The 26,380-nt window shown below is 36.3% G+C and overlaps 1 protein-coding gene across 1 annotated transcript in view; it reads left to right on the top strand.

Moving 5' to 3' along the window:
- Positions 1-26,380, top strand: part of AGBL4 (AGBL carboxypeptidase 4) — a gene marked incomplete at its 5' end in the record, with an annotated part of 1,767,058 nt that overhangs the window by 591,026 nt on the left and 1,149,652 nt on the right. The window contains one exon of the mRNA XM_042781774.1: positions 4,083-4,177. Within this exon, the coding sequence (XP_042637708.1) occupies positions 4,083-4,177 (95 nt within the window). The remainder of the gene's footprint in view (positions 1-4,082; positions 4,178-26,380) is intronic.

Here is a 26,380-nt window from a genome sequence, read left to right as displayed (position 1 = left end):
TTTTTTTACCCCAAAACCCAGAATAGGTAGCTATATTTCTGTGGCCTTTACCATTACTACTGAATGATTTCTTTCTAAGACACAGTTTTATCAATGCTGTAATATTTTGAGGTTACTAGTTTTAGCTGTAGCTGGACTATAAGAACACAAATGTAGCTGGACTATAAAGAAGAATCATTAACAACTCCCAATATGCTGACAACACAACGTTGTTTGCTGAAAGGGAGGATGACTGGAAGCATTTACTGATGAAGATTGAAGAGTACAGTTTCCAGTATGAATTACACCTCAATATAAAGAAAACAAAAATCCTCACAACTGGACTATAAGCAGCATCATGATAAATGGAGAGAAGATGAAGTTGTCAAAGACTTCATGTTACTTGGTTCTACAATCAACACCAATGAAAGGAGCAGTCAAGACATCAGACAATGGATTGCATTGGGCAAATCTTCTGCAAAAGACTTTTTTTCAAATGCTGAAGAGCAAAGATATCTCTGTGAGGACTAAGGTGCACCTGACACAGCCATGGTATTTTCAATCGCCTTATATGCATATGAGAGCTGGACAATGAATAAAGAAGACCGAAGAAGAGTTGATGATGCTTTTGAGTTGAGATGCTGGTGAAGAATGCAGAAAGTACCATGGACTGCTAAAAGAACTAACAAATCTGTCCTGGAAGAAGTGTAGCTGGAATGCTCCTTGGAAGTGAGAATGGCCAGAATTTGTCTCACCTAATTTTGTCATGTTGTAAGAAAGGGCCATTCCCCGGAGAAGGGTATCATTGCTTGGTAGAGTGTCAGCAAAAATGAGATGGATTAACACAGTGGTTGGAACTATTGGCTCAATTATAGCAAGGATTGTGAGGATGGTGTAGGACCAGGCAGTGTTTCATTATGAGTCAAAGCCAAGTTGATGGCATTTAACAAGAACAACAACAGGTCACTATTTCCAAAGCTTTGATTTAGAGCACTGTATTACTGAAATGAGAAACCTAGATTAAAATTTAAACCTAAAGAAGAAATAAAATATATAATGGAAGGAAGAAAATGTAATGTACTAAAAGATCAGGTTTTATTGAAGAGAAGAGTGAAGAAGGGTCACTAAATATTTAGTCCTTACTCTGAGTTAGGTACATTATACTAGGTGATTTACTCATATAATTTCACAGATTCTTATGAAAATTTTGTTAGAATGTTATTACTATCCTTATTATGGATGTAAAAAATCAATATTTAAAAATATGTATAATTATTATCTTGCCCATGGTCACAGAACTAGTGGAGAGCTGGGCTTCACTCCTGCATGTATCTGTCTGAAAGTACATGATCTTTTTCTCTTGAGTCAGTGGACTTTTTTCAAATTTTAGCTCTTGAATTCATTAGTTCTGTGATCTTAATTCACTTAATCTCATTTTCCCCTCCTTTGTTAGTAAGAAGAAAAAGTAGTCTCTGTCTGAAAAAGTTCATTATCCTTGAAACAAATCATGTAATACATCAGATATTAGAGTCTCTGGGAATGGGGTCTAAACATCAGTAGTTTTAAAAAAACTGTCCAGATGATCCTAATATGCAACCAATTTTTATACACAGAACACTGAGAATAATGTGAAAATAGGAATAAAAGCTTAACTCAGAATTTTTTACTCGGAAATCATTAGCTACTCATTGTTGTAGTTACATGTGCTATTACTGCTTTAACTATTAACTTTTAGATGCCATTTCTTTTGATGCATTTTGAATAAATAACTAATGAATGTGTGTAAAACCTGGAGTCAGTATTTCTTGTCTTTAATTCTCACCACCTCATACTGCCTTCCTACATAAGTTGAAAAGCTTTAAAAAAAATGCCATGAGCAGGGAACAGTAAGAGATGATGTTAATTTTCATTTGTAGTGTTATACAAAATGTTGTTGTTATGTGTGGTTGAGTAGGACCTGACTCATAGCAACCCTTCCTTGGGTTTCCGAGGTGGTATCACTACAGAAGTATTTTGCTCAACCTTCCTTCCAAGGAGTGGCTGGTGGGTTTGAACCGCCAGCCCTCTGATTAGCAGTATTATCTTTATTTTCATGGTCAGATCACCTAAAATTTATGTCCTGGCTCTACCATTTAATCAGTCAGGGGTGAACTATTTAGCTTTTATTAGATTCAATTTTCTCCTGCCTAAAATTGTGCTAAAATAAGTTACTTTTTTCTATGGATATAAGAAATAAATAAGTATGTTTAAAACACCTAGGAAAATCTCCTGACACCTGTCTACTGCCATCAAGTCATTTCCAACTCATAGCAACCTCATAAAGTTTCCAAGGCTGTATATCTTTATGGAAGCAGACTGTATCCTCTTTCTTCCATAGAACAGCTGGTGGGTTTGAACCACCAATCTTTTGGTTAACAGCCCAATGCCTTAGCCACAGCACCACCAGAGCTCCTTCCTAACACATAGTAGGGTCTTAATGATTAAAGGTTACACTCTGTTTTTCATTTCTTTATCCCTGCTTCTTATATGCACATCATATCTGGATTTACTTTCTTCCTGCATTTAGCAATAACTTAGATTGGATATGGTTTCTAGGTACATTGGAAATGAATCTTACTTGTGAAATATCAGAAGAAAAAAAGATGATTTAAGCCCTGTAAGGTTAAGAGGCCATTTTTCCCTTTGATATTTATTTACTCAAATCTGATAGTAGACAAGACCCCAGGAAAAGTAATGGAACAGAAAACAGGTAGGTCCAGGTTATTAATAAGGGAACAATCTTAGACATTCTAAATGACTTAATTTAATGGCACCTATGAGTTCTGAAACTGAAATGCTTAGGAGAAGGAGTGAGTGGTTGGGTTTCTGATGAAGAAAAGAAAATGCAAGTTATTCCCAAGAGATTATTTCATGGAACAAAGCATTTTATGAAAGTCTGAAATGTGGGGCCAGAGGAAATGGTTTTATTTTGTATTTTTAACAAAACAAAATATTGAAAGCTTGAAAAATTCCCATTATACATATGTGTGTGTGTATAGTCCTTAATTTAAAAAACAGATGTGATTAGATTTACAGAATTTTAGAACCTTAGTGAGCAACCCAAAGGTAGAGATCATGGACATCCTACTTAACTTTTTATCCCCTGAATTCCAGTATCAGTTTTACTACCTATTAACTATGTTACTTTGAACAAATTAGATAATGTCTCTGAGCCTATTTCTACATCTGTAAAATAGAGATGTTAATATTCATTTGCATGATGTTGTTGTTGTTGTTATGTGCCGTCGAGTCGGCCCCGACTCATAGCGACCCCTCCTTGGGTTTTCGAGGCAGTATCACTACGGAAGTAGGATTGCCCAACCTTCCTTCCGAGGAGTGGCTGGTGGGTTTGAACTGCCAGCCGTCTGGTTAGCAGGCAAGTGACTTAGCCACTATGCTACCAGAAGATTTAAAATTTTAAAAAAGTATATAAAATTCCTGGCACTACATTTCTCCTCATTTATTGACATGATTAAGTTCCAAGGCCAAGTAGCCATTGGAAATTGGTGTTGTGCAAAAATAGAGAATGGCCACATCAGATCAGAATATGCAGGATGACTATATCATTGCATAACTTCCTAATTACACCATAACATAACTGCCAAACCATGAGAATCATGACCCAGCTAAGCTGACAGATTCTTTATCACAGCCAACATTACTTTCCCTTTACTCCTCAGCTTCCTAATTGCCAGATGTACATTGTTAATGCACAAAATAGTCAGATAGTGAATGTTTTACTCCTGTCATCAATGTGAAAAGTCAGATAACTAGGTAGTTGATAAGTGAGAAGGTGTATATAATAATTTACCCAGTATTTATTGAATAATATCCTGCTTGAATTTCAATGCTTCTCTCTCTTGCATTGTCCCTGTATACAAAGTATGCTAAAAATTGGCACAAACACATTATATTCCATGGGTATAATTTATCCTCACTATACATTTGGTCGCCAGTCCATTTGGCACTCTTTAATCTGCTTATTGTTTCCTGTTTTTAATTATCAGGGGTAGCAACTTGTATAATATAATCTTTTGATGAACTTTCTCCTCTTTCTTTTTCAGAGGGTCATTTTCAACATTGTTAACTTCAGCAAGACTAAAAGTCTTTATAGAGATGGGATGGCCCCTATGGTGAAATCTACCAGCAGACCAAAATGGTAAGTGACCAATGGAATGAGATGCTTTTCTAGTTGAAGAATTTGACTCCAGACACAAGTATGTCTGCTGTATGGTTCGAGATCAGCCTTATTGGTACTGACAGGAATAAGATGAATTTCTGCATGGCCACTGCACTTTAGGTACTGCTGTTTGAGAGTGCTGGGATAAAGAACATGATCCCATACGTGACTGACCAACATTCTATTATGAGGGAAGGTACAATCTGTTATGTTGTAAGTTTCCTTTTTGACTTTTATCATGGTGTCTTTGGATAATTAATGTTGGGTCCATATTTTTTTTCCCTAAGCTTACATGTTGTGAAGTAACCTAGAGTACAAACACTGAGAACTACAGTTGAATAGAATCCCCTTGCTTTTCATTATTTTTGTGGTGGTTTTATTTCTGTGTGTGCATGTGTGGATGTGGACCATTGCTATGGTGAGTGGGAGGGGAGTTGGAATCGATTCCTTGATAAAAGTAATGAAGATGATATGATGATGAATTATAACTACTTCTGTTGACTAAGAGCCTATTATATGTCACATGCTTTACATTTACTGTTACTAATTCTCACAACAATTTTGCAAGGGAGATTTTAGATATCTCTACATTACACGTGAAAAAATTGAGGCTAGGAGAGGTTGTTACTTTCACAAGATCATATATGGTAAGGGGAGGAATCTGAATTACTTATATTTCTTCATAATGCCATTCCAACCAATTCATTTGTTCATGCATCCATTGATTTATTCAATCAACAAACATCAATTGAATGAACCAAAATGAGATTTTGAAGACCTAAGTCATTATTATTCTTCTATCACACAGTAGGTGTTAAGTGAATGCTTGTTGAACTGAATTGAATTAGCAATGAGAATTTGCATGTAAAGTGCCTGGCACTATTTGCTAAGTGCTAAATAATTGTTATCTATTATTAATAGTGTTATGTAAAACACTATACAAATTAAAGAATTTTTAATATTATTCTACCTTTGATCCCTATTCAAATTTTAATGACTAATGAGAAGATTGTCTCTAAATGTCTATATTTATAGAAAACTAGCAATTCATAAATATTGAATAATGCTTTTATCTACAACTGATACTTGGCAATATTCTATAAATGCTGGGCTGAGAAGCTCAGATATGTAAAAATGTAGGCAGTTGATAATAATGAATCCTGTTTATTAAAAGGTAAATATATCTCCTTGGACCTGTGCTTTTTCTTTGCTGCACCTGATCCAACTATATTGTTGTTTCTTCTTTCAATCTCTTTTTGAGGTCTGGACGAGGAGTAAGTAAGCCTTTGGTTTTAGTGTTTGAACCCAACCCAAGTGGATAATTATAAGGCCCATCTCTATGTTAATAGGAATGTGTGTAGTTACATACCTCAAACATTGCCATCCAAAGAATATTCCTATTGATTTGCTTATAAGGGGTCAAGAAAATACTGTATTTCTTTTTGTAAGTAATGTGTTAGAATTTACATGATAACAACAATCACCATCCCAAGTGTTCAATTCCGAGTCTTTTTTCTTTTTTTTTCCTTTCTATGCCTTTGAAAATCCTTAAGCCTTAATTATTTTATTTGTTTTGTTTCTCATGATCTGTCATTTGGGTCCTCTCTGCCAGGGCTCTTGACAAAATATTGAAATATTAATGATTTCTTACATTTCTGTTATAATGCCTTAGAATTAATATAGTCCTGTTATCCAAAGTTGACTCTCAGCAGAAGCCATTATCCAGTCACTGGTCTTCCCTAATGTTCTGAAAGAGTCTGAAATTTCAGAATTGAGTTTGATGGACTTTGTAAACCCAGTTAGGTACAAAATAAGTTTTTAATAGCAAACAAGTTTTTAATGTCTAATCTCTCCTGATTTGTACTTTACCATCCCCAGACCTTGAGTATGAAACTGTTCACTTTTTCTTTATGGTCCCTTTCCTCAAGCCAGACACTTAGATATGTGTTCATTTAGTAAGACTTTATTGAGCACACTGTATGTGTCATGTACTGCTCTAGGTATTAGGGATAAAGTGTAAACATGACAGAAAATATATCTGCTTTTTCTTAGAACTTAATCATGGAGTCTGCTTAAAATAAAAGTAAAGAATATTATTGAGAGAGAAAATAATTTATGAGTTGGGAAATACAGGCTTGAGAGGCTCTCAACACAAGGTACATAGAACAAAGAATACCAAAGGTTTTTATCCAGTAAAAACAAAACAAACAAAAAAAAGTGTATGTGGTTACACTCATGGTGCCTTGACAAGTTAAAATTCTACAAGGTTAGCTGGTAGATATCCTGGAGCCAATCTAGCAAGAAATTGTCTGTTAAATATACACTCTTTATGTCAAACATTATCTCAAGACCCTCTGGATAAACATTCCCTAGAAAATATTTCTTCACAGCTGTATTTTTGCCTCCTCCTTTATTTTTTGAGAGTAAAGTTCCATTGTTAAAGTTTCCTCATTTTTTTCTCTAAAAGTTGCTTATCTAGCAAAGCAGAGTGGAAACTTACAGATATGATAGGCTTTAGTCTTATACAAAATATAAAATAATTCTTCTGAACACCAATATTTTTCTAAAATATCAAACATTCCCATTCTCTCTAGTAGTAAAGCCTCATGATAATTTTGAAATATGAGGAGGTGTAGGAACTTTAATAAAACAATTTTTTTTTTCTGTTGGATCCTAATCATAGTTTAGTAGTAAGATGTTGGGAGCATCTTGCCATTTTCCAAGTTATTAATTCTTCTTCTTCTTCTTCTTTTTTTGGAACCACTTCTTGATAATAAGAAATGATTTCTAAAATATCATATAAATTAAAGCCTTCCTTTCTGGGGGTATAAGTTTTCATTAAACTAGAGTTGACAGTGTTTGAGAAGTAGCTTGTTTAGTAGTAACATCAGTGATGTTGATGCTTTGGATTTCTTCAGTTTGAGGAACCCTTCTTGGTTGATATGCTGGAATTTTTATAACAGCAATCTCAGAGGGCAGCAATAAAACACCAAAGAGGTTAGCAACTAAAGTTCCATTCTGTATAGTGGTCCCAGAGGGTTAAAAATCCTCTCTGTTTCAAAAGTGTGCCAAAATCATTAACAATTCCAAAAAAATAATGAGAATCTGTAAACATATCTGTGAACTTTCCTGAGGTTAGTTTATAAGCCCTACTCAGAGTGATTAACTTGACTTTCATGTACCCCAGCAGAGTTAACTTCAGCATATCCACCTTGATGGTGAGGGCTTGGAAGGTTTTAAATAGGAACCATCTACAAATAATATTAAGTCAGAACTACTTAGGGGAGTTTCCTTTAAGTTGTTTCTAGGCATTATCAACTGTCCTATTAAACTTAAGCAATCACAGCTTGGATATTCATCTCTCTTAAAGGTGAAGAGAAGGGTGGCCAGATTCAAATGAGTCATAATGTGATGTCTAATGTTAGCTGTAGCAAAAAAAAATAATCTTATAAAAGGTGATTCTGCTGACAGAAAAATGCTGTGTACTAGTAGAGTCAACCTGGGGTACATAAACATCTAAGAAGTTTCCAAGGACAATGTCTGTAATAGATTCTACAAGTTTAGTGGTGGCAGCCACTGTTCAGATGCAACAGGGGTAGCCTGTAGCTACTAGACAGTGTTGGAGGCTGTAATAGCCAATATACCTATGCTTTCCTCCATGTTTTCGTGTCAATAAACCAGATGTATTTCTCTTTATTTCATTTATAATTAAATATCCAATTGGTAATTTGGGAAACCTAATACTGGATCAGAGGCCAAGGCCTCTTTTAAGGTTTTCACAATTTGGCAGTCTTCTGGAGTAAGTTGAAATTAATCTGAAATTCATAAAGTTGAAATTCATAAAGAAAAGCTGGGAATCCAGGCTCAGTAGTAACTACATAATCCTAGGAACCACAAAGCTATTTCTTTGTCTTAGGGGTTAGGTAACCTAATATGGCATCCTTTCTCTTAGGGTCAATTTAAATTCCTTGGGAAGATACTAAATGGTGTATATATTTAACTGTAGGCTGTGCTAATTCTAATTTGTCTTTGGATATTTTATGCCCTCCAGTGGCCGCTTGTTAAAATAATAGTAGACTGTCATCCAAACAAGCTACCTTAACAGAACAGCTGACTAGCAGGTAGTCTACATATGACAATAAGGTAGAATTGTGGATAAATTGTAGAAGCTGTAAATCAACATGTAAAACTTGGAAAAATAAGTGGGATTCTGTAAACTCTGAGGCATCATGGTTTGAATAGAATGTTCACCTTCTCAATTTTATGACAATAAGTACTGACTGTCTGGGTGGACAGAGGTGCTAAAGAAAGCACTGCAAAGGTCTGTGACTGAGAAATAAGTAGCTTCAGGTGAAACATCAGAAAACGATAAATGAGGATTTTGAAATGTTGGAAATCTAGGAATAGACTATGCAATTAATTGCAGGCAGGTCTTGAACAAACACCCAGAGTCTGTTTGTTTCCATACTGGGAAGACAGAGGTGTTGCATGGGCTGGTACACAATGAGGCCTTTAGAAAGAAAGTCTTGTATTATTGGAACAATGCCTTCTCTGGCTTCCTGTTTAAGAGGGTATTGGGAAATTTTCAGTAAAAGTTTAGATGCATCTATTCAAATTTTAATTGGTTCAGCAGACAGGACTTGCCCTCCATTGATAGATGTAGTCTCCCATAAGGTCTCAGGGATTTAAGAAAGATATCTTTTAGGGGAAGATTTAGGCAGGTTAGAGTCCTGTAAAGGTAGCCTTGGTGCATGCATATGACCAATAATTTCTTTTTCATTTAATTCTGAATTTTTGATCATTAACTTCTGACAGGGTTAATATTTTTTCTCCCTATCATTAACTTGTAAATTACAATTCCATTTACATTAATGATAATAGATCAACAGGGGTGTAAATACTCAAAGGAAAGGGTGCATCTGCATCTTCAGTAAACCCTAAAAATATCAGTACAGGTTGAAAATGTTATAGTATTTTAGTTTTATTTGTAACTCTCATTATTTCTGTAGTTCCAGTACTCAGGACTAGAAGCTTTTCAAGACTAAGGGGGTTAATTGCTGATCTAGTGGTCCCAGTATGAAAAATTTTCAGAGCTCTCCATTAACAATTAAAGTACTTTCTCCTTGTGAATTTAAGTCTAGTAGGCAATTTACCTCCATAGTTATACTGCCTTGGAAACCCAAGGAGGGGTCACTATGAGTCATATCTGACTCAATGTCAATGAGGGATTAGAAAAGCCTTCACTTTGTCCTAGAGCCTGTTCAATCACTTTTGGGCTTGGAATCTCTGGATTGGGAGATTTTTATTTTTTGTTTTAACTTAAAAGAGTTCTTCTTCCAGTAAACCAGTTTCTTATAATAATAATACTGCTTTAGTGACCAGGCCACTGGCAGGCAGTTAGGATTTTTACAATCAGGGTATTCCAACCACTGCTGAGCTACCCCTGGACCAGTTAGTATACAGAGAAGCCGGTGTAGGTCTGGAAGCACAGGGTAATATGAATCAACCAGAATTTTGAATTCCTCAGAAAATTTAAAAGGATCCTTGATAGCAGTGAGTTTGGTTGGTTTTTGGTGCATAGACTTTTGGAAAATTCTTTACAATGTGATGAAAACATTTCTTTTCAAACTGTGTTTTTGCCTCCTTCCTTGTTTATTGAGAGTGGTTAAAGTTCTATTGTTTGTTAAAGGTTCCCCATTTTTCTCTAAAATTTGCTTATCTAACAGAGCACAGTAGAAACATATATATGACTGGCTGCAGTCTTATGCTAAAAATCAATATGGATTATGACTTTGGAGAATAATATGCATCTTTCTTATTAATCAATTGCCTTGGTTATTAATTTTGGGTGCCCTTATTCATTTCTAAAAAGGAATTTTCATTTTAGAATTTCATTACCTTATCTGTTCAGACTATAATTGTTACTCTATTCCACTGGTTTGTTCTGAGGATTCTTTAGGCCCTCTTAGTATTTTCTGCCTTGGAATTTCTTCCATTCCCTGTATCAATTACCTGTATCAGAACCTATCCCACAGAAGCCATTATCCTAAATATTCACAAGGTTACATAAAAAATGTTGTCATCTTCTAGACAATGACTGGACACAAGTCTAACAATTGTCCTATAGTTCATAAGATTAGAATATCTTCTCCAGTGTCTTTCTAATTCTAGCTTTCCTAATATCAAGGCAAGCACTATAACAGTTTCTGGTTCTGGTACTTATCTCATCCAGGGGCTTTACCTCTTTTGATATTCCAAACAGAACATGGAAAAACTCTTACCTCATGGAAAACATTAAAATTCTTAAATTACCTGGACCATTTATAACAAATTGAGAAAATAATCTGCTCAAGGTGAAATTAACATTTTTCTTTTTTCTCATTGAGGACTATACTGATCCCAAATAAAGATGCCTTCAAGGCTTATCATACATCTGATAATCAATTAGGTGGGAAGCAAATGAGCAAAAGAAGCAACTGTAAATTATTAGGCAAATGTATGGCCACTCTCTACTGTTCTACCTTGAGAAGATAAAGTCAGAATATTTAGCAGCAAATGGGAAAGCTGGAAGATTCAAAAATGCTCTGCTTGTTTTATTTCACTCTAATTTTGTTTACATATTAGAACCCTTAAGAATTGTTGTTAGGGCTCTGTAGTATCAGGTTTCTGCAACCATAGCTTATTAATATATCTTAACAGTGTATAAGACAGATTACCGTGTGGTAGGAAGTTCTAGAAACTGATGTTTTAAGATGAATGTGATCTATATGGGAGCTCTGGTGGCGTAGTGCTAAAGGCATTTGACTGCTAACCTGGAGGCTGGCAGTTCAAACCACCAGCCACTCCTCAGAAGGAAGGTTGGGTAATCTACTTCCATAGAGATACCACCTTGGAAACCCAAGGAGGGGTCGCTGTGCGTTGGAGCTGACTCAAAGGCAGTGAGTTTGTTTGTGCATGTGTGTGTGTGTGTGTGTGCATGTGTCCTCACCTGTGTAGAAACTAAGGCTAGGAATATTTATGCAATTAGTAAGTAGTGGCATCTCCTAGAGACCTCAACTCATAATTCAGTATTCCTTCCTTATACCATTCATGAGGATGGTTAAGGAAGAATGTACAGAGAAACAGGAAATAGTATGATTCTTTGTGGCCTTTGGTACATCTGAAGTAACTTCTTGATTCCCTTGGCCATTAGAGTAGAAATAATCTTAGAGGTGGCTTCCATTTAACACATTTTTGTTGAGCATCTACTTTATGTTAGGTCCAGCAGCAAAAAAAATATAAATCAGTTAGGGAATCTGTTTTTAAAGATTGTATTTTTAGAGGAGGAAATAAAACATAAACACAACTAAACTGTAAGGTGCATTGTACTAAAAACCATTATTGAGGTATGTAAAGTGTGTTGTGGGATTGGAGAAGAAGAATAATATTATATTATAATTTGGAGGATAAAAGGAGAGAAAGGCCTTATGGAGCAGGTGTTATGTCAGCTAGATTATGAGGAATGGAATATGAGTAATATTGAAGGAATGAGATTCTAAGTAGGGGAAACATAGCCCATGATGTAGTCAGGTTATAAATTTTATGAGCCTCATTATAAAAAGTGCACAATAATATTTTCTCATAGGATTATTATAAGAATCAAATGTAAAATGGATATGTAAATACTTTTAAAAAAGCTCATGTGTTTTATGTCTTATTTTCTCTTTCCCCCGATCCACTCAATACTGATTAACTGTAATCTCTCCCTTAGTTTCCTCCTTCTCCCCTTCCTTCTTTCTTTCATCTGTCAGTAAATGCTTACTGAGTAGTTATAATGGACCAGTCATTATGTAAGGCATTAGAACACATGAGTAACAAAAGCTTTCAAGCGGCCATATAAGATGCAACTATTGGTCTCCACTTGTCTGGAGCCAAGAAGAGTGAAAAAAATCAAAGTCATCTGGAAACAATTAGTCCAAAGATAAGATGGACCCCAAGGACCTCAGCCTTCATGACACTGAGATCAGCAGAACTAGATGGAGCCTGGTTACCAATACCAACCTTAGAAATTGATTAAAACTGGAGATTCTGGATAGAGTGGGAGGAAAAATGTGGAACAAAATTCAGAAACACAAAAATGACCAGAATTACTACTCAGATAGACACTGGTGGCACCCCCAAGACTATGGCCCTGGATTACCCTTTGGGCCTAGAAATGGACTCACTTCCATGGATTGGCTCTCAGTCTAACAGTAGAAAGATCTATCTACAGAACACCTAATCGAGGACGATGCACCCACCTACTCTGGGGAAATGTACCCCTTAGATCAATGAGCCATGAGACCTCAGAGGGGCAGTTTTCACATAGAGGCAAAACTGGGCAGACAGGAATGCATAGACAAGAAGGGCACAGGGAGGTAGGTGGTAGTCACAGAGTAGAGAGGGGAAGAGAATTTCTTAAGGTTGAGGATGGTAATTGGGGCCCTGAAATCAAAGTGCATGAACTGTTGAATGTAAAACAAACCTACTTTGTAAATTTTCACGCCAAGCACAATAAATAAATAAATCCATCCATCGGACTAACAATCACACACACACACACACACACACACACACACAAAGTAAAAAATGTTCTCATAAAACTTAACATCTAGTGGATCAGGATTAAATATGTAGCTCTAGTAAACTGTAGTAACTCCTATAATACAGAATGTATTTGAAGGCCAAGAGGTTACTACATTTTTCATAAACAAAGGTCAGTGTAACTGGAGCATGAAATTCTAAGAAGAATGTGACTAGAGAGGTAGAACATAGTGAATTATTGTGAACCTTGTAAACCATGCTAAATATTTGGATTTAATTCCAAGGTAAAGTATTTTAATTCCAAGATAAAGTAAAGACAAAGTAAAGTAGGACAATAATGGTCATATTGACTGCAAAGGCACTTGACTTTGTGGATCATAACAAATAATGGATAACATTGCAGAGAATGGGAATTCCAGAATACTTCACTGTGCTCATACAAAACCTGTACATAGACCAAGAAGGGGTCTTTTAAACAGAACAAGGGGATACTGCATGGTTTAAAATCAGAAAAGGGTGTGTGTAAAGGTTTTATCCTTTCATTTACTTACTCAATTTGTCTGCTGAAAAAATAATCTGAGACACTGGAGTATATGAAGAACATGCATAAGGATTGGAGGAAGACTGCTAAAAACCTGTGATATGCAGATGATACAACTTTGCTAGCTGAAAGTGAAGAGTATTTGTAACACTTACTGAGCATGATCAACAAAAAGGAAAGAAAAATCCTCACAACTGGATCAATAAGCAACATCATAATAAATGGAGAAAATATTAATGTCATTAAGGATTTGATTTTACTTAGATCCATATTCAATGCCCATGGAAGCATCAGTCAGGGAATCAAACAACATAATGCCTTGGGCAAATCTGCTGCAAAAATCCTCTTTAAAGTATTAAAAAGCAAAAGATACCACATTGAAGACTAAAGCATGGTATTCTAAATCACCTCATATTCATGTGAAAGCTGGTCAGTGAATAAAGGACATCAAAGAAGAATAAATGAATTTGAATTATGGTGTTGATGAAGAATATTGAGCATAGTGGAGTGCCAGAAGAATGAAAAATTTGTCTTGGAAAAAGTACAGCCAGAATATGACTTGGAAGCAAAAATGATGAGACTTTATCTCATGTATTTTGGCCTGTTGTCAAGAAGGAGCACTCCCTGGAGAGGGACACCAGGCTTGATAAAGTTGAATGTCAGTAAAGGAGAAGAAGACCATCAACAAGATGGATTTACACAATGGCTGCAACAATGGAGTTCAGACATGCCAGTGATCATGAAGATGACACAGGGCTGGACAGGGTTTCATTCTGATTTTGAACATAAGATCTCTATGAGACAGAACTGAATAGATGACACTTAACAACAACACATGAGCACATTGACATTTTAGAAAGATCAGTCTTGCTGCTGAATAGATAATATCTTGGAAGGGAGGATAATTGTTTGGAGGTTTTTGTAATAATTTTGGGCTATAGGTAATGCCTAAGGCACTTGACTGCTAGTCAGAAGACTGGCGGTTCAAATCCACCAGCCACTCCTCGGAAGGAAGGTTGGGCATTCCTACTTCCGTAGTGATACTGCCTCAGAAACCCAAGGAGGGGTCGCTATGAGTCGGGGCCAACTCGATGGCAAACAACAACAACAACAACATAGGTAATGAAGAATTAGGGTGGCACCTAGAAATGAAGGCAAGTGGGTGGACTTGAGGTATAATACAGAGTTTAACCAAATTAACTTGGAGACTGACTAGATGTGGGGATGAAGGAGAGGGAAGAGACCTGAATGGCTCCCAGGTTTTTGTCATTGGCAACAGGAAGGATGATGTTGCCATTAACGGATGATAGAGGCCATAAGAAGGAAGAAAGATATGGAGTATTTGGTTAGATAGGAAAGATCATGAGCTTGGCTTTGGAAACATTGAGCTAGAAGTACCTAAGAGACATCTAAGCAGAAAAGTCAAATACGTAGGTAGGGTATGTTGGTAAAAGACTCAAAACAGGGATATAGTTTGGAGGTGAAGGTTCAAGAGTCATTAGCCATAAGATGATAACCAGATTCACGGAAGCAGATATGATCTCCTAGAGAGGTCATATGGAGTGAACAGAAAAGTGCTCTGAGAAGTATCTCCACTTAGAATAAGAAGGATTGACTAAAGAATATGAAGGAATCAAAGAAAGTGCAGTGTCAAACTTAAAAGGGAAGGCATTTCTAGGAGGGAGTGACTAATATTGTCAAATGCTATGAGAGATAATGAATGTCTGAAAATGCCAAAAGCATTAGACACAGAGGTCATTAGACGCTTTGGTAAGTCAACCTGGAGTGATGTGGGGGGAGTTCAAGCCTAAGTGTTGTGGAGGATGGAGAAAGTGTAAAAAATTGTAGATTTTCAAATGTTTGCTACAAAAATGGAGGAAAGGCATACAGACCCATGAGGATAGATAACAGTCAAACTGATAGCTATAATACTCTCTTGATTTAGGCACAGTGACAGAAATATATAAAAATAGCAATGGATTCATACCGTCTATTATTCTCAATGTAATAATGTAATAATAATCTTTAGCCTCGTTCCTATTAGGAAAAAAAACCCTATAATTTCAAATTTAATAATGGTGTATTTTCTAAATAATGAGACTTTATTGTTGCAAATAAAAATTAACATTTTCTTTTGCAATTTTGAAGGTATGATATTTTATTTAAAAATCATACCCAAAATCATAAATTTAAAATTAAATAATACCCCTTTCCCCCCCAAAAAAAATACTTCTCTTTCTTTCCTACTTAATTTTTCTGTATAGCACTTATCTTCATCCCATATACTATAATGACAATTTATTTTATTAACTGGCTCTCTCTACATTGTAAAGTATATACCCCAAGGACAGGGATCTTTGTAATTTTTACTCACTACTATATCCCTAGCACCTAGAACAGTACCTGGCACATGTTTTTATTCAATAAATGTCTGTGAATACATAAATTAATGCATTGTCTCTTCACTGTGGAAAACAATTATTTAAAATTTTACATTTCACTTTCTAATTTTTGTTTTTGTTGTTGTTGTTAGGTGCTATAAGTCTGTTTTGATTTGTAGCAACCCTGTGTACAACACAATGAAACACGCCCAGACCTGTGCCATCCTGACAATCGTTACTGTGTTTAAGTCCATTCTTGCAGCCACTGTGTGAGTCTATGTCTTTCACAGTCTTCCTCTCTTTTGCTAACTTTTTACTTTACCAACCATAATGCCATTCTCCTGGCACTGGTCCCTCCTGATAACATGTCCAAAGCACATGAGACTAAGTCTCCGCATTCTCGCTTCTAAGGAACATCTGACTGTGCATCTACCAAGACAGATTTGCTTGTTCTGGAGTCCGTGGTAGATTTAGTATTCTCCACCAACTTCAGAATTCAAATGCTTAAATTCTTCTCTGGTCTGTCTTATTCATTGTCCAGCATCTGCATGGATATAAGACAATTGAAAATACCATGGGTTGGGACAGACATACTTTAGTCCTCAAAGTGACATCTTTGCTTTTGAACACTTTAAAGAGGTCTTTTGTAGCACATTTGCCCCAAACAATATATCATTACATTTCTTGATGGCTGCTTCCATGAGCATTGATTGTGGAACCAAGTAAAATGAAACCCTTTAACAAGTTAGTATTTTTCTCTATTTGTAATGATGTTGCTTATTAGTCCAGTTGTGAGGATTTTTGTTTTCTTTATGTTGAGGTGTAATCTACACTGAAAGTTGTAGTCTTTGCTCTTCATCAGTAAGTGCTCCAAGTTCTCTTCACTTTCAGCAAGTAAGGTTGTGTCATCTGCATAGTGCAGATTGTTAATGATTCTTCTTCTAGTCTTGATGCTGTGTTCTTTTTCATATAGTCCAGCTTCTCAGGTTATTTGCTTAACATACAGCTTGAATAAGTATTTAGAAAGAATACAACCATGAAACATTCTCCTTATATTAAAGCATGCATTATCCCCTTGTTCTGTTTTAATGACTTCCTCTTAATCTATGTACAGGTTCTATATAAGTACAATTAAGTGTTCTGGAATTTACAATATTATCCCTAATTTTTTATGATCCACATAGTCAAGTGCCTTTATATAGTCAATAAAACACAGATAAACATCTTTCTGGTGTTCTTGCTTTAAACCAAGATCCATCTAACATTAGCAATAGTATCGCTTATTCCATTTCCTCTTCTGAATCTGGCTGGGATTTCTGGCAGTTCCATGTTGATGTACTCTTGCAAGGATATTTGAATTATCTTCAGCAAAATTTTCCTTGCTTGTGATACTAATAATATTGCTCAATAATTTTCATATTCTATTGGATCACTTTTCTAAGGGATGGGCACAAATATGGATCTCTTCCTGCCAATTGTCTAGTTATCTCTCTTCCAAACTACTTGGCATTGATGAATGACCATTTCCAGCATTGCATCTGTTTGTTTGAACATCTTAATTGATATTCTGTCAATTCATGGAGCTTTGTCTTTTGCAGTGCCCTCAGTGTGGTTTGCACATTTTCCTTCAATAACCTTGGTTCCTGATAGTATACTACTTTCTGAAATGCTTTGACTGTCAACAAATTCATTTTAGTAGAGTTATTCTGTGTATTCCATCCATCTTCTTTTGATGCTTTCTGCATCATTCAATATTTTGCCCTAAGCATCTTTCAATATTGCCCCTAAAATCCTTCAATATTGAGACTCGAGGCTTGAATTATTTCTTTAGTTCTTTCAGTTTGAGAAATACTGAGTGTGTTCTTTTTTGGTTATATATCATGTCACATTTCATTGCAACACTTTACATCATCTTCTCAGGCTATAAAATCTGTTCAGCTCACAAGTTTTTCCATTTCTGTTTAGCTACTCTGTGTTCGACAGGAAGCTTGAGTGCCTTCTGACATCTATTTTGGTCTTTTCCTCTTTTTCTGTCTTTTTAATGGCTTTTTCCTTTCTTCATGTATGATGCCCTTTATGTCATCTTACAACTTGTCTGGTCTTCAGTAATTGGTGTTCAATATATCAAATCTATTCTTGACATGGTTTCTAAGTTTAGATGGAAGTTACTCAAGATTGTATTTTGGCTCTCATGAACTTGTCATTATCTTCATGTTCAACTTGAACTTGCACATGAGCAATTGGTGGTGTGTTCCACGGTCACAAACTGGCCTTGTTCTGATTGGTGATATTGAGCTTTTCTATCATCTTTTCCCACAGATGCAGTCAATTTCATTCCAGTGTATTCTGCCTGGTGAGGTCCACATGTATATTTGCTGTTTATGTTGTTGGAAAAAGATATTTCCAATGAATATGTCATTGGCCTTGCAAAATTCTGTCATGTGATCTCTGACATCATTTCTATCACCAAACCCATTTTTTCCAACTACTAATCCTTCTTCGTTTCCATCATTCACTTATCAGTAACAAATAATTTTCAATGCATCTTAGTTGCATGTTTGATCATTTTGAGAATGCATGTTGCTGTTAGGTGCCATTGAGTCAGCTCTGTCATAGTGACCTTATGCACAACAGAATGAGACATTGTCTGATTTTGCACCATCCTGAACAATCTTTGCTATGCTTGAGCCCCTCATTACAGCCACTGTGTCAATCCATCTCATTGAGGGTCTTCCCCATCTTTGCTGACCCTCTACTTTACCAAGCATGATATCCTTCTCCAGGGAATGGTCCCTTCTGACAGTATGACCAAAAGAGGTGAGATAAAGTCTGGGCATTCTTGCTTCCTAGGAACATTCTGGTTACACTTCTTCCAAGAGACATTTGTTCTGTCAGTCCATGATATTTTCAGTATTCTTCACCAACGCTATAATTCGGCGGCATCAACTCTTCTTCAGTCTTCTTTGTCATTGCCCAGCTTTCACATACCAGTCTCTTCCAGTTAGTTTGCTAGGTAGCTGTCTTCCAAATTTCCTGCCATAGACAAGTAAACAACTTCAGTACTGCATCCATTTGTTAAAACATCTCAATGGATATTCCATCAATACCTGTAGCCTTGTTTTTCACGAATTCTTTCACTGCAGCTTGGACTTCTTCCTTCAATACCATTGTTTTTCAATCATATGCTACCTTCTGAAATATTTGACCATCAATCAATTCTTTTTGGTACAGTGACTTTGTATATTCCTTCCATCTTCTTTTCTTTTTTTTTTTTTTCTCCTCCCCTCCCGATGCTGTAACCCTCCCTCTGTGCCTCTCATATTTATGCACTCCTGTTTGTCCTGCATTTTCTCAATTTGAATGTTGGCCCTCTGGTGTCTGTGGTCTATGGCTCTAAGGGATGTATTACCATAGAGTGTGTGGGTGCATCATCCTTGGTTGAGTGGTCTGCATGTACATCTTGTTAACTATTAGGCTGAGAGCCAGCCCCTGGGAGTAAGTTTTATTCCAGGCACAGAATGTATTCCAGGGCCATAGTATTGGAGGTCTCACCAGATTTCATCTGACAAGTAATTCTGGTCATTATTGAGTTATTGGATTTTGTTCCACTTTTTCCCTCCCAGGATCTCCAGATTTGATCCTTTCCTGAGTGGTTGGCATTGGTAGCTGAGCACCAGCTAGTTCTTCTAGTCTTGAGGACCATTGTGTTCTATGGCTGATTGCTTCCAAATGCCATTTTTTTTGTGTGTTCTTCTTTGCTTCTGACTCTAGAAGACCATTAGCTGCATCTTAGATGGCTGCTTGAAAGCTTTTAAGACCCCAGTCGCTATTCACCAATGTAGGATGTGGAGCATATATGTATTTTGTTATACCAATTGAGTCTGGTGTCCCCCAGTACTGTGGTCCTGAGATGGTAGATCTATTTTATCTCTCTTCCATAGTGTCTGGTTGTCTGTGAGGGATTACTCTGTGTCTGTCTTCTATTGTTTCTCTAAGGACTGCAGGTATTTTGTATCACTGGTGTCTGTTCAAGATTAGCCTCAGCTGAATCTATCCTTGGTCTAGAGTATACTTCTGTTCACTCACCCCCATCTGATCATCTCAGTTGTTTATGTGTTTATCTGTAGCCTGGTGTTTGGTGTTAATGGCAATGCAGTATTGTGGACACATTGGTTGGTATTAGTGTCTGTTGTCTATCTCTTTTATGCACAATTTGGTGTCCTCCCATTTCCTAATGTTATCATGGTGGTCACAGAGCCTTCTTGTACATCCCTCCCTCTACCCACGTCAGCATCCTTCCATCTTCTTTTGATGCTTCCTGCTTCATTCAATATTTTCCCCATAGAACCTTCAATATTGCAACAGGAGGCTTAATTAGTTTCTGCAGTTCTTTTAGCTTGAGAAATGCCAAGCATGTGCTTCCCTTTTGTTTCTCTAACTTCAAGTCTTTTCACATTTCATTATAATACTTTACTTTGTCTTCTTGAGCTTGTCTTTGAAATTTTTGTTCAGCTCTTTCATTTCATCATTTTGTCCATTCACTTTAGCCACTTTCTGTTTAAGAGCAGGTTTCAGAGTCTCTTCTAACATCCATTTTGGTCTTTTCTTCCTTTCTTGTGCTTTGCTTTCTTCATGTATGATGTTCTTGATATCAACCCACAACACATCTGGTCTTCCATCATTGGTGTTCATTGCATCACATATAATCTGCAGACAGCCTCTAAATTCTGATGGGAAATAATCAAGGTCATATTTTGACTTTCATACACTTGTTTTCATTTTCTTCAGCTTCAACTTGACTTTACATATGAGCAATTAATGGTCTATTCCACAGTCAACTCCTGGCCTTATTTTGACTGAAGATATTGAAATTCTCGATTGCCTCTTTCCACAGATGTAGTCGACCTGATTCCTGTGTATTCCATCTAGGGAGGTCCATATATATAGCCACCAGTTAAGTTGTTGAAAAAAGGTTTTTTTTTAATTAATTGAAATTCAATTCAGTTCAATGAATTGAGTTGTTGATCTTGCAAAATTCTATCATCCAATCTCCAGTGTTGTTTCTATCACCAAGGCCATATTTTTCAATTATTGATGATTCTTCTTTGTTTCCAGCTTTTGCATTCCAGTCAGTAGTAAAAATCAATGTACCTTGACTGCTTGGTTTGTTGATTTCAGACTGCAGAGGTTGGTAAAAAATAACTTCAATTTCCCCATCTTTGGTTTTAGTGATTGGTGCATAAATTTGAATAATAATAGTATTAATTGGTCTTCCTAGTGATGATACTATCCTAACACTGACAGTATTGCAGTTCAGGACAGATGTTGAAACATTCTTTTGCCAATGAATGCAACACCATTTTTCTTCAATTTGTCATTCTTGGCATAGCAGGCCATATGATTGTCTGATTCAAAATGGCCAGTACCAGTCTATATCAGTTCACTAATGGCTAGGATATTGATCTTTGAGTTCCATTTCATTTTTGGCAGTTTCCACTTTTCCTAAATTCATACTTTGTAAATTCTACATTCATACTTTGTAAATTCTACATTCTGATTATTAGTGATTTTTTTAGCTGTCTCTTCTCATTTTGAGTTGTGCTTCATCAGCAAATGATTGTCTCAAAAACTTTACTCCATCCACATCATTAAGGTCTACCCTACTTTGATTGCAGTTCCTTCCCAGTCGTATTTTGAGTGCCTTCCAACCTGATGGCCTCATCTTCCAGTACCATATCAGGCAATGTTTTATTGCTATTCATAAAATTTCCCAGTAATATATCAAATGGGAGCTCTGGTGGTATCATGCCCAAGGCATTTGACTGCTAACCAGAAGGCCACTCCTTGGAAGGAAGATTGGGCTATCTACTTCCATAGTGATACTGTCTCAGAAACCCAAAGAGGGGTAGCTGTGAGTCAGATCTGACTCAACAGCAATAAGTGAGAATATATCAGACAGTGTTTGACTTCTAGTCATAAGGTTTTCAGTGGCCAATTTTTTCAGAAGTGGATTGCCCTGTCCTTCTTCCTAGTCTGCCTTAGTATTGAAGCTCTACTGAAACCTTGTCTACCATCAGTGACTGCTGGTATTTGAAATACCGGTTGCATACCTTCCATCCTCATGGAAACACAGAGGCCGCCACAGTACAACAAACTGAAAGATGAATAGTGGATCAAATGATAATACTGAAAACTAAATGTTGTACTTAGCTTAAATTCTAAAATGTTTCTTTTTCATCACAGTTTAGGATTCATTAAGAAAATCAACCATTTACATGAAAACTGGCAATGACATTATACTTCAAATTACCATGTAGTTTAGTATTTTAAGAGTTATAAAACATAATAGAAACACTTCAGAGATAAGATTATAAAAATCTTAGTCCTAATCTTGGCAATAGTGCTCTGAGAATTAAAGAAACAAAAAAGATTCATAGTTTAGAAAAATCTTTGTATACAAAGATGTTCATTAGAGAGTGGTTAATAAAACACTAGAACTAACCTAAATGTTGAAAACAGGGAAATTATTAAGCAAATTGTAGTGGATTGACTTCATTCAACATTATGTAGCCATTAAAAATAGTTTGCAGGCATTTGTAACAACATGGAAAATTGCTGATATTGTATAACATAAAAACTAGGGCAGGAAACCATATATAAATGTTATAATAGTATGAAACCTACCTATATATTAAATGCACAGATAATATTGTTCTATGGCATATTTGAATTTTAGGAATATAGTTGTTATTTAGTTCTTGGTGTTTTGAATTATTTTTAGAAGTGTACTTCACGATTTATAATTGTGAAAACTCAAACTAATCTTTATTTAAAAACAAAACATAATTTGTTGTATTGTGTTAAAAATTTCTTGTAATATAATTTGGAAGCATTATACCACTATTCTTGGACACAATTTCCTCATTTTAGTAAAACGGATATAATATACCCTATCCTTCTAATCTCCCATGGTATTATGGAAAGTAGTAGAGTCAATGAGAGTGAGAGGTATTTGAAATTACAGGATTTGGTCTGGTTTTGAAACCAAAAGCCAAATTCTTATTAATAAATGAGACAGATGGACATGCAACAATATCAGTCATCTGTGATTGTGGTGTTCTAGAGCTGTAAGCTACTGGCTTGTAGGAGCTGATTATTAAATTTTAAGAAATTTTGCGAGGTAGTTTTTAAACCATTGGAAGCGTGAACTCATCATATATTTATACCACAGAAATTGGCAAGTGCTACAAATCATGCCAGAAATTCAGATAACTTTCTTATAAATTAAACTATGAAAGAGCACATGTAGGAAAATTCTGTGGATAAATTTGATTAAAAGCTCCAGACTACACTCTTAACTTTCTGGTCACGGGGGTTTCTTTGTTAGAAGTCATGACCCAGACCTCAGGGAATTGGCCTCCTGAGGAAGAAGATTCCCAAGGAAATGGAGCCAGAATATGCTGAGAAATCATGCCCTAGCCAGCTAGGGCTCACATCTGCTCAGAGGAGGTAGTATTACATCTGAAAATGTCACCAGCACCTCTTGAATGTGTGAGAGGTTGAAAAAAATTAAAAGGGAAATGTAGATTATTGGATTCACTGGGATGTGTCTCATTCTGAGTTTCTAAATTAAATAGATAGCACACACAAATTAGGATAATTTGAGGAGGTTTTATTCACCGAACACCTCATTATTAAGGACTCCTAAGGATGAAAGATATATAGAACCACAAGCGACAGTACAGAAACTAAGGGCTCATAGCATCAAAACTGTCACCACCCAGCCAACAAACACATGAAGAAATTCTTGCTATCATTAGCCATTACAGAGATGAAAATCAACACAACAATGAAATATTATTTCACTTCAGCAATAATGGCAAAGTTTAACAAGACAGGAAACAACAAATGCTGGGGAGGGTGTGGAGAGATTGGAATTCTCATATGCTGCTGGTGAGATTGTAAAATAGTGCAACCACTGTGGAAAACAGTATGGCACTTCCTTAAAAAGTTGGAAATAAAAATACCATTTGATCTAGCAATCCCACTATTAGGTATATATCCTAAAGAAGGGAGAGACAGGGCATGAATAGATGTATGCACATCCATGTTCACTCCAGCACTGTTCACAATAGCAAAGACATGGAAACAACCTGAATGCCCATCAATGGATGAATGTATAAACTATATATGATACATATGCACACAATGTAATACTATGCAACATTAAAGAATAATGAAAAATCTATGAAACGTCTCTAACATGGATGAACTTGGAGGACATTCTGCTGACTGAATTAAGTGAATCACAAAATGAAAGGACACATATTGTATGAGTCCATTATTATAAAAAGTCAAGAAAGGTTTGTACATAACAAGAAACAGTCTTTGATGGTTACCAGAGATAGGAAAGAAAGTAGGCAAGGGAAAATCACAAACTAGATGTTGTTGTTGTTAGGTACCATTGAGATGGGTGGGACTCATAGTGATCCCTTGTACAACAGAACGAAACACTGCTCAGTCCTGTGCCAGCCTCACAATTCTTGCTATACCTGAGCCCTCGTTGCAGCCACTGTGTCAATCCATCTTGTTGAGGGCCTTCCTTTTTTTCGTTGACCCTCCACTTTTCCAAGCATGATATCCTTCTCCAGGGAATGGGCCCTTCTGACAACATGACTAAAGTAGGTGAGACAAAGTCTTGCCATTCTCACTTCCAAGGAGCATTCTGACTGCACTCCTTCCAGGACAGATTTGTTTATTCTTTTGGCAGTCCATGGTACTTTCATTGTTCTTCACCAACACCACAACTCAAAAGCATCAACTCTTCTTCAGTGTTCCTTGTTCATTGTCCAGCTCTCACATGCATATGGGGCAATTGAAAATACCACACTTTGGGTTAGGCACACCTTAGTCTTCAAGGAGACATCCTTGCTCTTCAGCACTTTAAAGAGGTCTTTTGCAGCAGATATTCCCAGCCATGTGATGTCTTGACTGCTGTTTCTTTGGTGTTGATTGTAGACTCAAGTAATATGAAGTGTTTGACAGCTTCCATCTTTTCTCCATTTATGGTGATGCTGCTTATTGGTCCATTTGTGAGGATTTTCATTTTCTTTATGTTGAGATGTAATACATACTGTAGACTGAAGCCTTCAATCTTCATCAGTAAGTGCTTCAAGCCATCCCCACTTTCAGTAAGCAAAGTTGTGTCATCTGTGTATCATAGGTTGTTAATGAATCTTCTTCCAATCCTGATGCCATGTTCTTCTCCATTTAGTCCAACTTCTTGAATTATTTGTTCAGCATACAGATTGAATAAGTATAGTGAAAGGATACAACCCTGACACACTCCCTTCCTGATTTTAAAACATGTAGTATCGCCTTGTTCTGGTTGAATGGCAGCCTCTTGGCCTATGTACAGGTTCCTGATGAGCACAATAGCCCAGTGAGTGCCTCCAGCATGGCATCCATTTGTGGAAACATCTCAATGGTATTCTGCCAATTTCTGGAGCCATGTATTTTGCCACTTCCTTGGGTGCAACTTTGACTTCTTCCTTCAGTACCATTGGTTCTTGATCATATTGCCACTTCCTGAAATGGATGAACATCAACCAATTCTTTTTTGTACCATGACTCTGTGTATTCCTTCCATCTTCTTTTCATGTTTCCTGCATCATTCAATTTATTGCCCATAGAATCTTTCAATATTGCAACTCGAGGTTTGCATTTTTCTTCAGTTCTTTCGACTTGAGAAATGCTGAGCATGTTCTTCCCTTTTGGTTTTATAACTCTAAGGCTTTGCACATTTCATTATAATAATTGACTTTTTCTTTTTGAGCTGCTCTTTGAAATCTTCTGTTCAGCTTTTTTATCTTGTCATTTCTTCTATTTGCTTTAGCTACCCTCTGTTCAAGGGCAAGTTTCAGAGACTTTTCTGACATCCATTTTGGTCTTTTCTTCCTTTCCTGTCTTTTTAATGACCTTTTGCTTTCTTTATGGTTGATGTTCTTGATGTCATCTCACAATTCCTTTGGTTTTCAGTCATTGGTGTACAGTGCATCAAATCTATTCTTTAGGTGGTCTCTAAATTCAAGAGGGATATAATCAAGGTCATATTTTGGCTCTTGTGGACTTGTTTTTATTGTCTTCAGCATCCACTTGAACTTGCATATGAGCAGTTGATGGTCTGTTCCACAGTCAGCTTCTGGCCTTGTTTTGGCTAAAGACTGAGATTTTCCATTGCCTCTTACCACAGATGTAGTCAGTCTGATTCCTGTGTACTCCATCTAGTGAAGCCTACATGTATAGCCACCGTTTGTGTTGTTGAAAAAAGGTATTTGCAGTGAATAAGTCATTGGTCTTGCAAAATTCTGTCATTCGATTTCCAGTGTTATTTCTATCACCAAGGCCACATTTTCCCACTACCAGTGATTCTTCTTTCTTTCCAACTTTTGGATTACAATCACCTGTGATTGCATGTTTGGTCAATTTCAGACTGCAGAAGTTGGTAGAAATCTCCAATTTCCTCATCTTTGGCTTTGATGGTTGATGCATAAATTTGAATAAAAATAATATTAATTGGTCTTCCTTGTAGATTTATGGATATTATCCTATAACTGACAACATTGTACTTCAGGATATATCTTGAAACATTCTTTGTGACAATGAATGTCACGCCGTTCCTCTAATTTGTCATTCCCG

This window comes from Orycteropus afer, unplaced genomic scaffold (assembly GCF_000298275.1).
Source record: "Orycteropus afer afer isolate SDZICR_OR568_19922 unplaced genomic scaffold, OryAfe1.0 scaffold00169, whole genome shotgun sequence".
Taxonomy (NCBI): domain Eukaryota; kingdom Metazoa; phylum Chordata; class Mammalia; order Tubulidentata; family Orycteropodidae; genus Orycteropus; species Orycteropus afer.
The sequence above is the reverse complement of the archived record's forward strand: the minus strand, read 5'-3'. Positions and strand labels throughout refer to the sequence as shown.